This window comes from Sus scrofa, chromosome 5 (genome assembly GCF_054392235.1).
Source record: "Sus scrofa isolate SSC_HxYL_T2T_F1_AM1 chromosome 5, Sscrofa_HxYL_maternal_Yorkshire_Landrace_v2.0, whole genome shotgun sequence".
Lineage (NCBI taxonomy): Eukaryota > Metazoa > Chordata > Mammalia > Artiodactyla > Suidae > Sus > Sus scrofa.
In genome coordinates, this window is record NC_139387.1 from 14,838,763 (window position 1) to 14,851,526 (window position 12,764).

General features: G+C 44.8%; 1 protein-coding gene across 4 annotated transcripts in view; it reads right to left on the reverse strand.

Annotated features, from left to right (window-relative positions):
* Positions 1-12,764, reverse strand: part of ABTB3 (ankyrin repeat and BTB domain containing 3) — a 315,516-nt gene that overhangs the window by 20,861 nt on the left and 281,891 nt on the right. For all 4 annotated transcript variants that reach the window (XM_013988219.3, XM_003126078.7, XM_021091555.2 and 1 more), the window contains one exon: positions 3,544-3,649. In XM_013988219.3, coding sequence (XP_013843673.2) covers positions 3,544-3,649 — 106 coding nt within the window. The remainder of the gene's footprint in view (positions 1-3,543; positions 3,650-12,764) is intronic.

Sequence of the window (12,764 nt, forward strand, 5' to 3'; positions counted from 1 at the left end):
ATGCAGGATGTGCCAGGCACCATGTACGCTGGCACTTACACCTCATTCATTCCTGGGAGAGGGGGACCCCTGTCAGGTGTGTGATGGGGGACACTGAGGTCCAGAAGTTACAGTGACTTGGTGCAGCGAGTGGCAAGTGGAGAAGCCAGGATGTGAACTCAGACATTCTGACTTGAGGGCACTTGTGTTGCTAAGCCCTGGGATCCTATCATTTGTCTGTCATTTTAGTCATTTTTCCTGGGGCTAAGGAAGGTGTCATTTTGTCCTCCTCTAGACCTTTCCATGTCGCTGGGAAAATCCACCAACACCCCTATGGACTCCTACCCCCACCTGGCTCCACCCCATTCAGTTTTTAAGTCAGGCTCCTGGCCTGGCCCCTGGCCTAGACTCTGCTGTATCTTGGACTGAATTTGCCTTCCTGGCTGGTTCTCCTCACTCAGCCCCTGTGCCACCCCAGGTGGTCCTGGGGGCTTCGCCTCATATTTCTCTGTCAGTACACATAAGCCACTTCATCATGTCCCATTAGAACAAGTTTTAATTTAAAACACATCAAAAAAGCATAAAAAGTCAAAATCATCCGGAACCCCACGATTGTTAAAATTTTTCATTAAAGAAATCTAACAAAGGAGTTCCTGTTGTGGCTCAGTGGAGATGAATCTGACTAGCATCCACGAGGATGCAGGTTGAATCCTTGGCCTCGCTCAGTGGGTTAAGGATCTGGCATTGCCATGAGCTGTGGTGTAGGTTGCAAATACAGCTTGGATCCTGTGTTGCTGTGGCTGTGGTGTAAGCCAGCAGCTACAGCTCTGACTCAACCCCTAGCCTGGAAACCTCCCTATGCTGCAGGTGTGGCCCTAAAATGATTTAAAAAAAAAAAAAATCCAACAAAAAGCAAGCTTCTGTTACTATCCAGGTAAAGGGACCAGAGGCTCCAGGGGAAGGCTAACTCTCTCTTTTCCACTTGCTTTGAAGCTGTTACCTGTGTGGAGTGACCTGCTCCCTCTTCTCAGCAACCTGCCTCCCTCTTGCCCTAGCTTTCTCACTCTCACTGTCCATGCCCAACTAGCCCCCACTCCCACTCCCCAAACTGCTAATATCTCTGGCCTTCAGCTCTTCTTACCATCCTCTCCCAGAGTTCATTGTGAGGGAAGAGGACAATGTACTTTCAAAAAGTCAGGTACGTGCTCTTCAATTTGCCATAGTCCTCACCTCTCTCTATTGTCTTACACCAAATCCATTTCATTCATTTATATGATCTGCCTGGCCCAAAAGAGATGCTAGTTTGGGATTTTTGTCTCTATTCACTCTTATCTTTCCTTTAAAGTCCCTAAGGAGCTTCTATTTGGCCACCTTTAGTTATGCTAGCTTGAAGTGCTATACTGAAGCTACAAAATACAATATGCTCCATTTTCCACTTATTAATAATGATATCATGCCCCTTTTCTTTCATATTATAAGCATGGAGCCTCTGCAGCCTGCCTTTCTTGTCTTGGTGTTAACAGAAGAATTCCAAGTGTGGCCTGAAAACCAGGCCCTTTTAATTGCTGGTGCACGAAATCCAGAAGGGAAAAAAAATGTTCCCTTCTCTTCTACAGCTACAGCAAAGTAGATTTTATGCTGTGTCATTGAAACAGCCCTTGCAAATGTTTGCTTTAACAAGGGCGCCTTGTAAGGCGCCAGATGTCAGATTATTGCTCTGTCCTGGACATGTAACTTCAGTCTCAAGTCTGCTAATTTGATTGATCCTTATAATTTGTTGCCCTGATAATATTTTAATTAACACCTGTTTTCTACCAGGTAGAACTACTTGCAGTTTTGGTACATTCTAGTTTGTCCATGTGAATTGGCATAAAGAAAACCAGACAAGTGAACTGCTTAAGTTTTTCATTTTAGCACCAAAGTTGTATCATTTATCTTAACAGGTTATTCATGACAGGAACAAACATGCTTTAAGACAGTTCCATGAATTCAGCCTTTTCACTAATTTAAACTAGCTAATCTGTTCCAGAAGTAGGGGTTTTAGGAGTTCCCACTGTGGCACAGTAGGTTAAGAATCCCACTGCAATGATTCAGGTTGCTGCAGAGGTGTGGGTTTAATCCCTGGCCCAGCACAGTGGGTTAAGGATCTGGCATTGCCGCAGCTGCAATATAGGTCACAGCTGAGGCTTGGATTCAATTCGTGGGCTGGGGACTTCCATATGCCATGGGTGTGACCATAAAATAATAAAGCAAGAGGAGTTTTGCTAAAAGGTAGAATTTTTCAGATGCTTCCACTTCTCCGATGGTTCCCAATTTTACAGGAAAAGGACAAAGGCAGTAAGAAAGTCCCCAACCTTCATGGGGAAGGGAATCCTTTATCTTTAATATTTTATATCACCCCAGGCAGCAGAGAGACAGGCTCTTGCAACAGAAGGCTCATGTTTCTGGCTTCAAGGCAGCTGGGTACTTGCCTTTTTTTCCAGGCTGATCAACCAGGTTGCAAGTTGACCTGGGATCCTCTGAATGAAACCAGTGCCTGATGGAGAGGTTTCTTCTGGAAAATCCCAGAATCCAGGACTGCAGAATGATGGGATTATGGCTTGGGGGGGGGGGGGGACCTGGCTTCAAGCTCCAGCTCCACCTGACCTGATGCTGCAGGCTCTACAGAGCCTACCTTTTTTAGCTGTGTGTGACATGGGTGCCTGGTGGCCGGAGGACTGCTTGAGAGGGGCTAGGTCAGCGGCTCGGTGGGGCCGGCTCAGTGCAAGTGTTCAAGAGGATAGCAGTGACTGCAGCTACCCTGATGGGATTTCAGGGCGTCGGGACACCTCAGCACAGGTCTGTTTCCCCCGCACATGCGCATGCCTGCGTGTGTATGAAGCACGGGAAGGAAGTGACTGTTGCTTGACTCTCCTTCCAGTTCCGTGCAGGACTTCCATTAGGGGGACCCTGCTGGCCTGTCCCCTGCTTGTTCCATCTCAGGGCGGAGGGACTCCCTAGAGGGGAGGCTATGGGAGGGCAGCCAGTGCATGAGCTTGGGAGGCCGTGGGCCGCCTGTCACTGCCTATGACTGCAGGAGAAAGGCACTCAGTTGGAGGGACGAGCTACTGGCAAGTCCCCTTGTCCACATCCCCAAGACCGTTTGCTCTCCAAATGGTGTAATCACATAACAAATGTGGAATCCTGATCTCCACCTGCCTCACTCCTGAATCCACCTTGTCTGTCCTCCGAAACGCCTGCCTTGTTTTCTTCTTTTTGTTTTCGTCTTTTTAGGCCCACATCTGTGGCATATGGAAGTTCCCAGGCAAGGGGTCAAATTGGAGCTGCAGCTACAGCCACAGCAACGTGGGATCCAAGCTGCCTCTGCGACCTACACCACAGCTCACCACAAGGGCGGATCCTTAATCCACTGAGCGAGGTCTGGGATCAAAACCGCATCCTCATGGACACCAGTGGGGTTCATGACCGCTGAGCCACGAAAGGAACTCTCCCACCTCCCTCCTGTCCTTAAATCACAAAGCCACTGTGCCGCGTGAGCGCAGGACCCGGGAAGGGTGGACTCACCCAGGCGTGAGGTCTGTTTCCGTTTGATCTCCGTGAGCTTGGGGATGGGGTAGGGCCCGTAGCAGTGAGTGAAGATGACACACAGTTGCTGGCTGATCACTTCGTTCTGTGGAAAAGAAAGACTGGCTGACACTGCGAGGGCTTCATCGAAGCCGCTGTGCAAGATCGGGTCCCCCGCCCCTCCCAGGAGAGAGGAGCCCACAGAACTACTGCAGGTTCCAAGGGACATTCCTGAACATCACACATTCACTTTGCCCAACAGGCCCTGGACTTGCTTGCTCGGTGTGTCCACTGTCATTAATGGCAGGTTCACTGGTGGAAGTTTAATTTGTAATTAAATCCTTTTTTGCTCCGGTCATCTCTTTACTCTCCAATGGGAAGCAAGTTTTGTAACTCACAGAATGGAAAAAAAGTTTCCACCCCCCCACACACCTTTATTAATACTCCAAAATTCCGGCAGCAGCTAATTATCCTGCAACTAGCAGCAGGAAGCCCTTTTGGTCCTGTGCCTGTGCTCTCCATTAGTGAGACACAAATGCCCCTGATTTGGCTTTTTTCTTTATTTGATTCTGGTGCTGAGGCATTTCCGGAGCCAGGAGTGCTCCGCTGAATCACTTTCTCCAAAAAGAAAAAGTGCATGTGTGGGGACATAGTTCTGCGATGCAAAAACTTCAGCTGCCCCAGTTGCTCAGGGAGCCTGTTTGGGATCAGCCTCCATCCTTCTCGTTTTTCCTCCTTTCCCAAAGGGTCCCATGCTATTCATTAATCTCCCTCTACCTGCAGGTGTGCGGGAGGGAAGCCAGGAATCATAGCATTTGGATGCTTTACATTGGGTGGAGGGGGGTTGAAACTAGGGGCTAAAAACAGTGTTTAGATAGACATTTACCATATGTTAGGAAAAGTAGGTTACAACACAGTTTGTACCATGTATTTCTGGAAATAAAATCCTACCTATATATTTGGGTTGACAGGTATGTATAGAAAAAGGTCTAGAAGAATAGAGTAGCTACCTTTGGGTTTGGTTATGATGTTTTTGCTTTTTATCTATATTTTCTACAACAAACAAGTGTTGCTTTGGTAATGAAAATAATAAAGGTTATCTCTGATTTTAAAACATAGGTTTGAGACTACTAACGACGCCAGTGTTCACGCTACTCTTGAATCTACCGTGGTCCTGAAAGCGAGGGATTACAGCTCAACGTACAGAACAACATCTGACCCTTTGATTAAAGTGGATGAGACCCTAAAAGCCACCGTGTCACCTCAGACAGGTGTCAGGGAGGACCAATCATATTAATAGGACAGAAGAGGGAATTCTGCTTTCAAAGATGACGCCTTATAACCAAAAGGTGTTACTTGTTTCTCTCACTTCACACTCACATGTGTGGCCGTCTCATGGCTCCAGCAGTGGTTCTCAAAGTGTGGTCCTTAGATCAGCAGCATCAGCATCACCTGGGAGCTTGTTAGGAAGCCACATCCTCAGGTCCCATCCCAGACTTCTGACTCAGAAACGCTGGGGATGGGGCCCAGCAATCCATAGTTTAACAGGTTTTCTGATGCTCTCCTGGGTTTGAGAAGCCCAAGATTCATGTACTGAAATGCTACCTTGAGTGTGACCTGGGCTAGGGACTGTAAATTTGTTTCCTCTCGTCTGAAGCTTGGCCACACAAATGAGTTCCATCATCCCGCAACAGCCATGTTGCCTGGAAGCTTGCGAGAAATGCAGACTCTCTCCCTAGGCCCACTGAGTCAGCATCCGCGTTAACACACTCTGCAGGTGACTCCCAGGCACACTAATGCTGGAGAAGCCCTGGGTGGCAGGTAGAATTGTGGCCCCTAGAAGACTACATGTCCGAATACCTGGAGCTGTGAATGTCCCGAGATGCCACACTGTGAGTATCTTTCAGGGCAAAAGGGACTTGCAGGAGTCATTGAGGTCACTAACTAAATGACCTTAAAAGCAGGTGAGTACCTTGGATTATCTGTGTGAGCCCAGTGTAATCACATGAGCCTTTAAAATTAGAGGCAGGAGAGGAATTCAGAGGGGATAGGGAAGAAGATGAAGTTAGAGGGACTGGAAGCCTGAGAAGGACTTGAAAACACTTGGGGCCACATGGTGAGCTCGAGAGGGAATGCAGGCCCCTGACACTAGGAACGAAATGACCCCCCAGATGACCCCTAGTAAGGAAATGGGACCTCAGTCCTACAACCACAGGAACTAAATTCTATCCAAACCTGAATGAGCTTGCAAGTGGATTCTTCCAGAGTCTCCAGAAAGGAACCCAGCCTTGCCTTCACTCTGAGATTTTGGTCCTGGGAGATCCTAAGCAGAGGGCCAAGCGGAGACACTGTGCCTGGACTTCTGACCCAAGGAAACCATGAGATAGTAAACGGGTGTTGTCTTCAGCCTCTAAATTGTTATCATTTGTTACTGCAGCAGTAGATACTAACACAGCTTGACTAGAGTCTGTCTCAGGTGGACCCTATTTTGTCAACCTTTGATGACCCCAGAGTGCCAGACACACCACGGACGCTCAAAGAGTACTTGCAGATCCCAAGAAAGATGAGACCTATGACCTGCAAAATGCTCTGTGCAGTTGTGTGACAAACGGCTCTGGTCTCACTACCTGCACCCAGGTTTGTCTTGGGAGCCTTATTGATGAGTCGGCCCCTGTCTCGTCAACTCTGGGGAAGGACTGAAGATCAATTTCCTGAACTTGGTGACCCCCTAAAAGAGGCCTGAGCAACCGGGGGTCTCTTCTATGGAGGCTTTTTGTTTGTTTGTTTTGGTGGAGGTTGTTTAATTCAATTCAATAGGTACTTATTCAGCATCTTAGGAGGTGACCCACCCTTTGAAAGGAGCTGTACTGAGGGCAACAAAGGCGGGCAGAGCAAGATTCCGCCTTTCCAGGGACTCTAGGAAGCTTGGCCTTGCTTCCTAGCTTCAACATGGGTTGTATCTCCTGAGAAAGTGAAGGCTGGCCATGTCCATTCCAAATGGGCAATCCTCAAATATTAGAGAAACTACCTTGGAGGAGCTTACCCCCCTCCTCCTACATGATTCTAGCATAGAGCCTAGAAAGTGAGGGTGGGGGTAGTAAGTTGGCAGTGGAGAGACGTGACCAACCAGCCAGGCGATCAAGGTCAGCATCACCAGTGTTGGGTCCTATTGAGAGGGTGTACCCTTGATGTGACGAGAACGGCCCTTCACCTCTGTGGTCTTACGACCTGAGTCTAAATCACGAGACAAACATGGCATGTTCCATTCGAAGGGCAGCCTATAAAATACGTGACTAGTCCTTCTCAAAAAATGTCAAGGTCACCAAAAAACAAGTCCGAGCCAGGAGGAGCCTAAAGAGGCATAACAACGAAATGTAGCATGTCCTGGATGGGATCCTGGAGCAGAAAAAACATTAGATGGAAACGGAGGAAACAGGAACGAAGTTTGGGATTTAGCTAATGCACCCATGCTGGTTCACTAATTACACCAAACGTGCCACACTGACGTAAGATGTCAATAATGGGGGGAAGCAGGTGAGGGGTGACGTGAGAACTTTCTGTACTGTGTTCTCAATTTTTCTATAATTCCAAAATCGTTCCCCCAAATGATGTCTACTATTAAAAACATCTACCCAATAGGGAAATGGCATAATGACGATGAAAGCACTAGACGTTCAGAAGAGAAAGGGAAAGAGGACAGGCTAAGGATTAGAGTGCACATCTATATCTTGATGGGTTGATACAGAAATTATAAGTGTCTGAAGTGGTTCTAAATGTATGTAGATGAAGTATTTAAAGATAACGATGTCATAAATAGGGGAGGGTAAAGGGATTTTAAAGTGGAGTTTCTATCCTTCACTTGAACTGGTAACATCATGACACCAGTAGATTGTGATTATATATGTGTGTGTGTGTGTGTGTGTGTGTGTGTGTGTGTTAAACAACACTGCAAGCAACCACTAAAAAAACTATACAAGGAGACACATTCAAAAATACTACAAATAAATGGAATTTTAAAAATGTTCAAGTAGTCCACAGAAAAGCAGAAAAAGATAAAAACCAAAGATAGACCAAACAGAAGACCAACAACAAGACGGCAGACTTAAAGCCTTAAAGTATCAATAATTAAATAAAATAGACATGGTCTCAAACGTACCCATTAAAAGACAGAAATCGGCAAAGTGAGTGAAAAGACCAAGTATATGCTTTTTACAAGAAAGTTGCTTCAAATATAAAAATAGGCAGGTTTAAAGGATGGAAAAATATATCGCATGAATATTAATCAAAAGAAAGCAGGAGTGTATATATTAATATTAGATAAATTAGACTTCAGAGAAAAGAAAATTAGCAGAAGCAGAGAGGGGCATTATATAATGATAAAAGGGTTAATTTAGCAAGGAGAGAGTGCAGTCCTATATGTATATGCACAAAACAACAGATCTGCAAAACATATGAATCGAAAACTCATAGAAGAAATAGACGAATCCATAATTACAGGTGGAGATTTTTTTTTTTGTCTTTTTGTATTTGCTGGGGCCGCACCTGCAGCATATGGTTCCTAGGCTAGGGGTCTAATCGGAGCTGTAGCCACAGGCCTACGCCACAGCCACAGCAACGTGGGATCCAAGCCGCGTCTGCAACCTTCACCACAGCTCACAGCAACAAAGGAGCCTCAACCCATTGAGTCAGGCCAGGGATTGAACCTGCAAACTCATGGTTCCCAGTTGGATGTGTTAATCGCCGAGCCACGATGGGAACTCCAATTCTCCCTAAATTGATACAGAGGTTTAACACAATTCCTATCCAAATCTCAGCAAGGCTATGGTTATTATTATTAACATGGTGAATCTGTTCTAAAATTTATATGGAAAAGCAAAGAACTAACATAACTAAATTAATTTTGTAAAATAAGAATAAAATGAGAGGAACCAATTTACTCAGTTTCAAGATTTATTTTATAGTTAGAGCAATCAAGACTGTGCAGTAATGGTGGAAGGACTTAGATCAATGGAACAGCATGGAAATCTCAGAAAGAGACTCACACAAATATGTTCAACTACCTTGACAAAGGTGCAAAAGCAATTTGATGAAGGAGAGAGAGTCTTTTCAACAAATGATGCTGGAGCAACTGACTATCCACTGGCAAAACAAAAATAAAATACAACTTGGATCTAAATCCCACACCTCATATGAAAATCCACTCAAAATGAAAATGAATCACAGACTTAAATATAAAACATACAACTATAAAGCTTTCAGAAAAAAAATCCAAGAGAAAATCTTCATGCTTTGGGGCTAGGCAAAGTGTTCTAATACTTGACACCCAAAGCATAACCTTCCTAAATGGAAAAACTAATCAATCAATTGGATATCTTTAAAATGAAAAATTCTGTAAAAGACCCTGTTAAGAGGATGAAAAGACAAGTGACACAGTAGGAGAAAGTATGTGTAAACCATGTAGCTGACAAGACTAGAATCTAGAATATACAAAGAACTCTCAACATTCAGCAGTGAAAAACCAAACACTTTAGTTAGATCATGGGCAAAAGACACAAAGAGACATTTCACTGAAGAGGATATACCGATGGCAAATAAGCACATGAAAATATGAGCAACATCATTAGCCATTTAAGGAAATGCAAATTAAAATCACAATGAGATACCACTTACACACCATCAGAGGAACTAATGTGAAAAATAGCAACACGGGTGGACCTAAAATGATCATCCTATGTGAAGTAAATCAAAGACAAATATCATATGAGATCACTAACCTGTGGAATCTAATAAGAATGATGCAAAAGAACTTATTCATGAAACAGAAACAGACTCAAAGATTTTGAAACCAATGTTACAGTTACCAAAGGAGAAACACTGTGGGGAAGGATAAACCAGGTGGGTGGGATTAAACATATATACACTACTATATATAAAATACATAAGTAACAAGGACCTCCTGTGTAGCACAGGGAAATCTACTCAATACTGTGTAATAACCTATATGAAAAAAGAATCTGAAAATAGATATATGTGTATGCATAACTGATTCACTTTGCTAGACACCTGAAACACAACCTTGTAAGTCGACCATATTCCAGTAAAATTAAAAAATAAAAAGAAAAATAGCAATAGCATCAAACAGTGGGGAAACTGCATTACTTGTACTTGGCCGGTAGGAATGTAAAATGGTGCAGCCACTCTCAAAAACAGTTTAGCGGTTTCTTTAAAAACTAAACATACAACTACCATACAGGCCAGCAATTGCACTCCTGAGCATTTATCCCAGAGAAGTGAAGACTTAAAATTCACCTCAAAAATCTGTGCAGGAATATTTATAAAAGCTTTATTTGTAATAGCTTGGGACTGGAATCAACTCAGATGTTCTTCAATGATTAATAAACTGTGATTTGTCTATGCCATAAAGTACTGCTCAGTGGTGGAAAGAAACAAATTATGAACATATGCAACTGACCTAGAGGAATCTTTACAGAATTATGCTGAGTGAGAAATTCTAATCCTAAAAAAGTTACATGTCATATACTGTATGATTCCATCTAACCACATTCTTGAAATGACAACATTAGAGAAGTGGAGATCAGATTAGTGGTTATCAGGGCATAAGGAAGGAGTAGGGGCAGAAGGGATATGGGTATGGCTATAAATGGGCAACACGAGGGATCCTTACGGTGATGGAAATTTTCTGCATGTTGACGGTTTAACATCAATATCTTGGTTGTGATTTTTTTTTTTTTTTTTGGTCTTTTTACCTTTTTCTAGGGCCGCTCTCACAGCATATGGAGTTCCCAGGCTAGGGGTCTAATCGGAGCTGTAGCCACCGGTCTACACCAGAGCCACAGCAATGCGGGATCCGAGCCGCGTCTGCGACCTACACCACAGCTCACGGCAATGCCGGATCCTTAACCCACTGAGCAAGGCCAGGGATCGAACCTGCAACCTCATGGTTCCTAGTCGGATTTGTCAACCACTGAGGCACGAGGGGAACTCCCTCTTGGTTGTGATATTTAACTGTCATTTTGCAAGATTTTGCCAATGGGGGATACAAAGTATCGTTCTTATTTTATTTTATTTTTTTAGAACTGCATGTGAATCTACAATTGTCTCAAAATAAAGTGTTTAATTTAAACACGGTATCTAGTCACTTTTGATGGAACATGATGGAGGATAATGTGAGAAAAAGAATGTATATATATGTGTGACTGGGTCACTTTGCTGTACAGTAGAAACTGACAGAACACTGTAAACCAACTATAATGGAAAAATTAAAATCATCAAAAAAACTAAAACACCTCAATTATTATTATTATTATTACTATTTCGTTTGTTTATTTTATTATTATTATTTTTTGGTCTTTCGTCTTACTTTAGGGCCGCACCCACAGCACATGGAGGTTCCCAGGCTAGGGGTCGAATGGGAGCTGTAGCCGCCGGCCTAGGCCAGAGCCACAACAACGCAGGATCCAAGCCGCATCTGTGACCTACACCATAGCTCACGGCAACGCTGGATCCTTAACCCACTGAGCAAGGCCAGGGATCGAACCTGCAACCTCATGGTTCCTAGTCGGATTCATTTCTGCTGCGCCATGATGGGAACTCCCTCGATTTTTAAAAAGTAGGAAAAACCCTAAACAAGTATACAAACCACTAGGCAAAAACCAAAAAACAAAAACCGCACAGCTCATGCCTCACCCTTGTCTAAAGCCTCCAGTGGAGTTCCACTCAGTCTACACGGAGGAAAACCCCAACGTCCATCACAGAGAGAGGTCCTGTGGGATCGGATTTCATCTCCTACGCTTTCTCCCGTATCCCACTGCTTCCTGCTGCCCCAGCACATCAAACACACTCCCACCAAGAGCCTCCCCTCCTGCTGTTCCCTCAGCTTAGACTGCTTTTGCCCCAGACCTCTGCCTGGCTGGAAGCCTTCCCTTACTTAGTGGTTGTTCAAATGCTACCTCTTCTGGGAGACTTTTCTTAACATCCTGTCTAAATTAGACCTTGCCTCCCCCGCCCCCCCCACCGTTGTCCAACTTCATTTTTTTCCCCATGGCATTTATCATGCTCTCACCTTCTTTCACTGATGTATTGCCCTGCTTACTGTATGTCTGCCCCACCCCTAGACACAATAAGGCGTAGGAGGATAAAGAACATCACGTCACCCCTGTAGCCAAGTGGGCACTCCTGACTGCGGAATGAATAAATGCCCAGAGGAACTAGGTGTGGCTGGAAACGGGCCAGGAGCTCTCTTTAAACAGATGCGTTTTTTAAAAATGACGCTATCGTTCTACTCCTGGGGAAATCTAGAGACACTGCATTCTTTTAAAGATAAAATTTAGTCGTGGGCAAGAAAGCACACTGGCAACTAGATTTTAAGTAATGCATGACTGAGCACAAGTCGAGGAAGGGCAGAAAGCAACTGCTTCACTTTACAGGATGGTTGTATTTCTGTGATTTGACCATAAAGTGGATTTATTTGTGGGAATTCTATATTCTTATCCACTACTCTGATAAAATCAAGTATTTGTTCAGACAGAAGAGCAGACAAAATTTGAACAGGCCTGTGTTAGTGGAGGGAGAAGAAACAGTGCTGGCCAGCTGTGTGATGGAGGCATGGCTACGTGTGTTCCCCCAAAGGACACTTTCTGAGGGCAGAGCTTTGCAGCACTTTCTCAATTCTCTGAATTTCTCTGCTACCATCTCTCTCCACACAGGGATATCACCATGCTTGGGGAATGTCTGACGTCACACTGCAGCTACAGGAAATTTATCACCTCTTTTTATCCTCCTGTGGTCTGCGTACATGGTGTGTAATACCACATCTCACCGATAGGGGTCGCCACGGATGCTCCCCAACAAGGGCAAACCCAATTCTTGAATGTTCCTCTTTCCCAGATTGCCCCCTCTGGATAAGGAGCTGTCAAAGCCTCATTCCTGGCTCCCCCCACCCTCCATAATCAGTACAGCTGACAGGAAGCAGGCTCTAGGCCACATCTCCCCACCCCCACCCCCACTTTCTTCCAGGCCTCCAGCCACTGCTGTCTGAGCTGCTGGCTGCCCTTTGTGGGGCAGGGGCTGAGTGGGGCCTAGGGGGTCAGCTGGGGTACTAGCAAAATTCTCTTTCTTGGTCTGGGTGCTGATCACATGGGTAAGTTTACTTTGTGAAAATTCATTAGGCTCTAACAGTTATGATCTGGGCACTTTGGCGA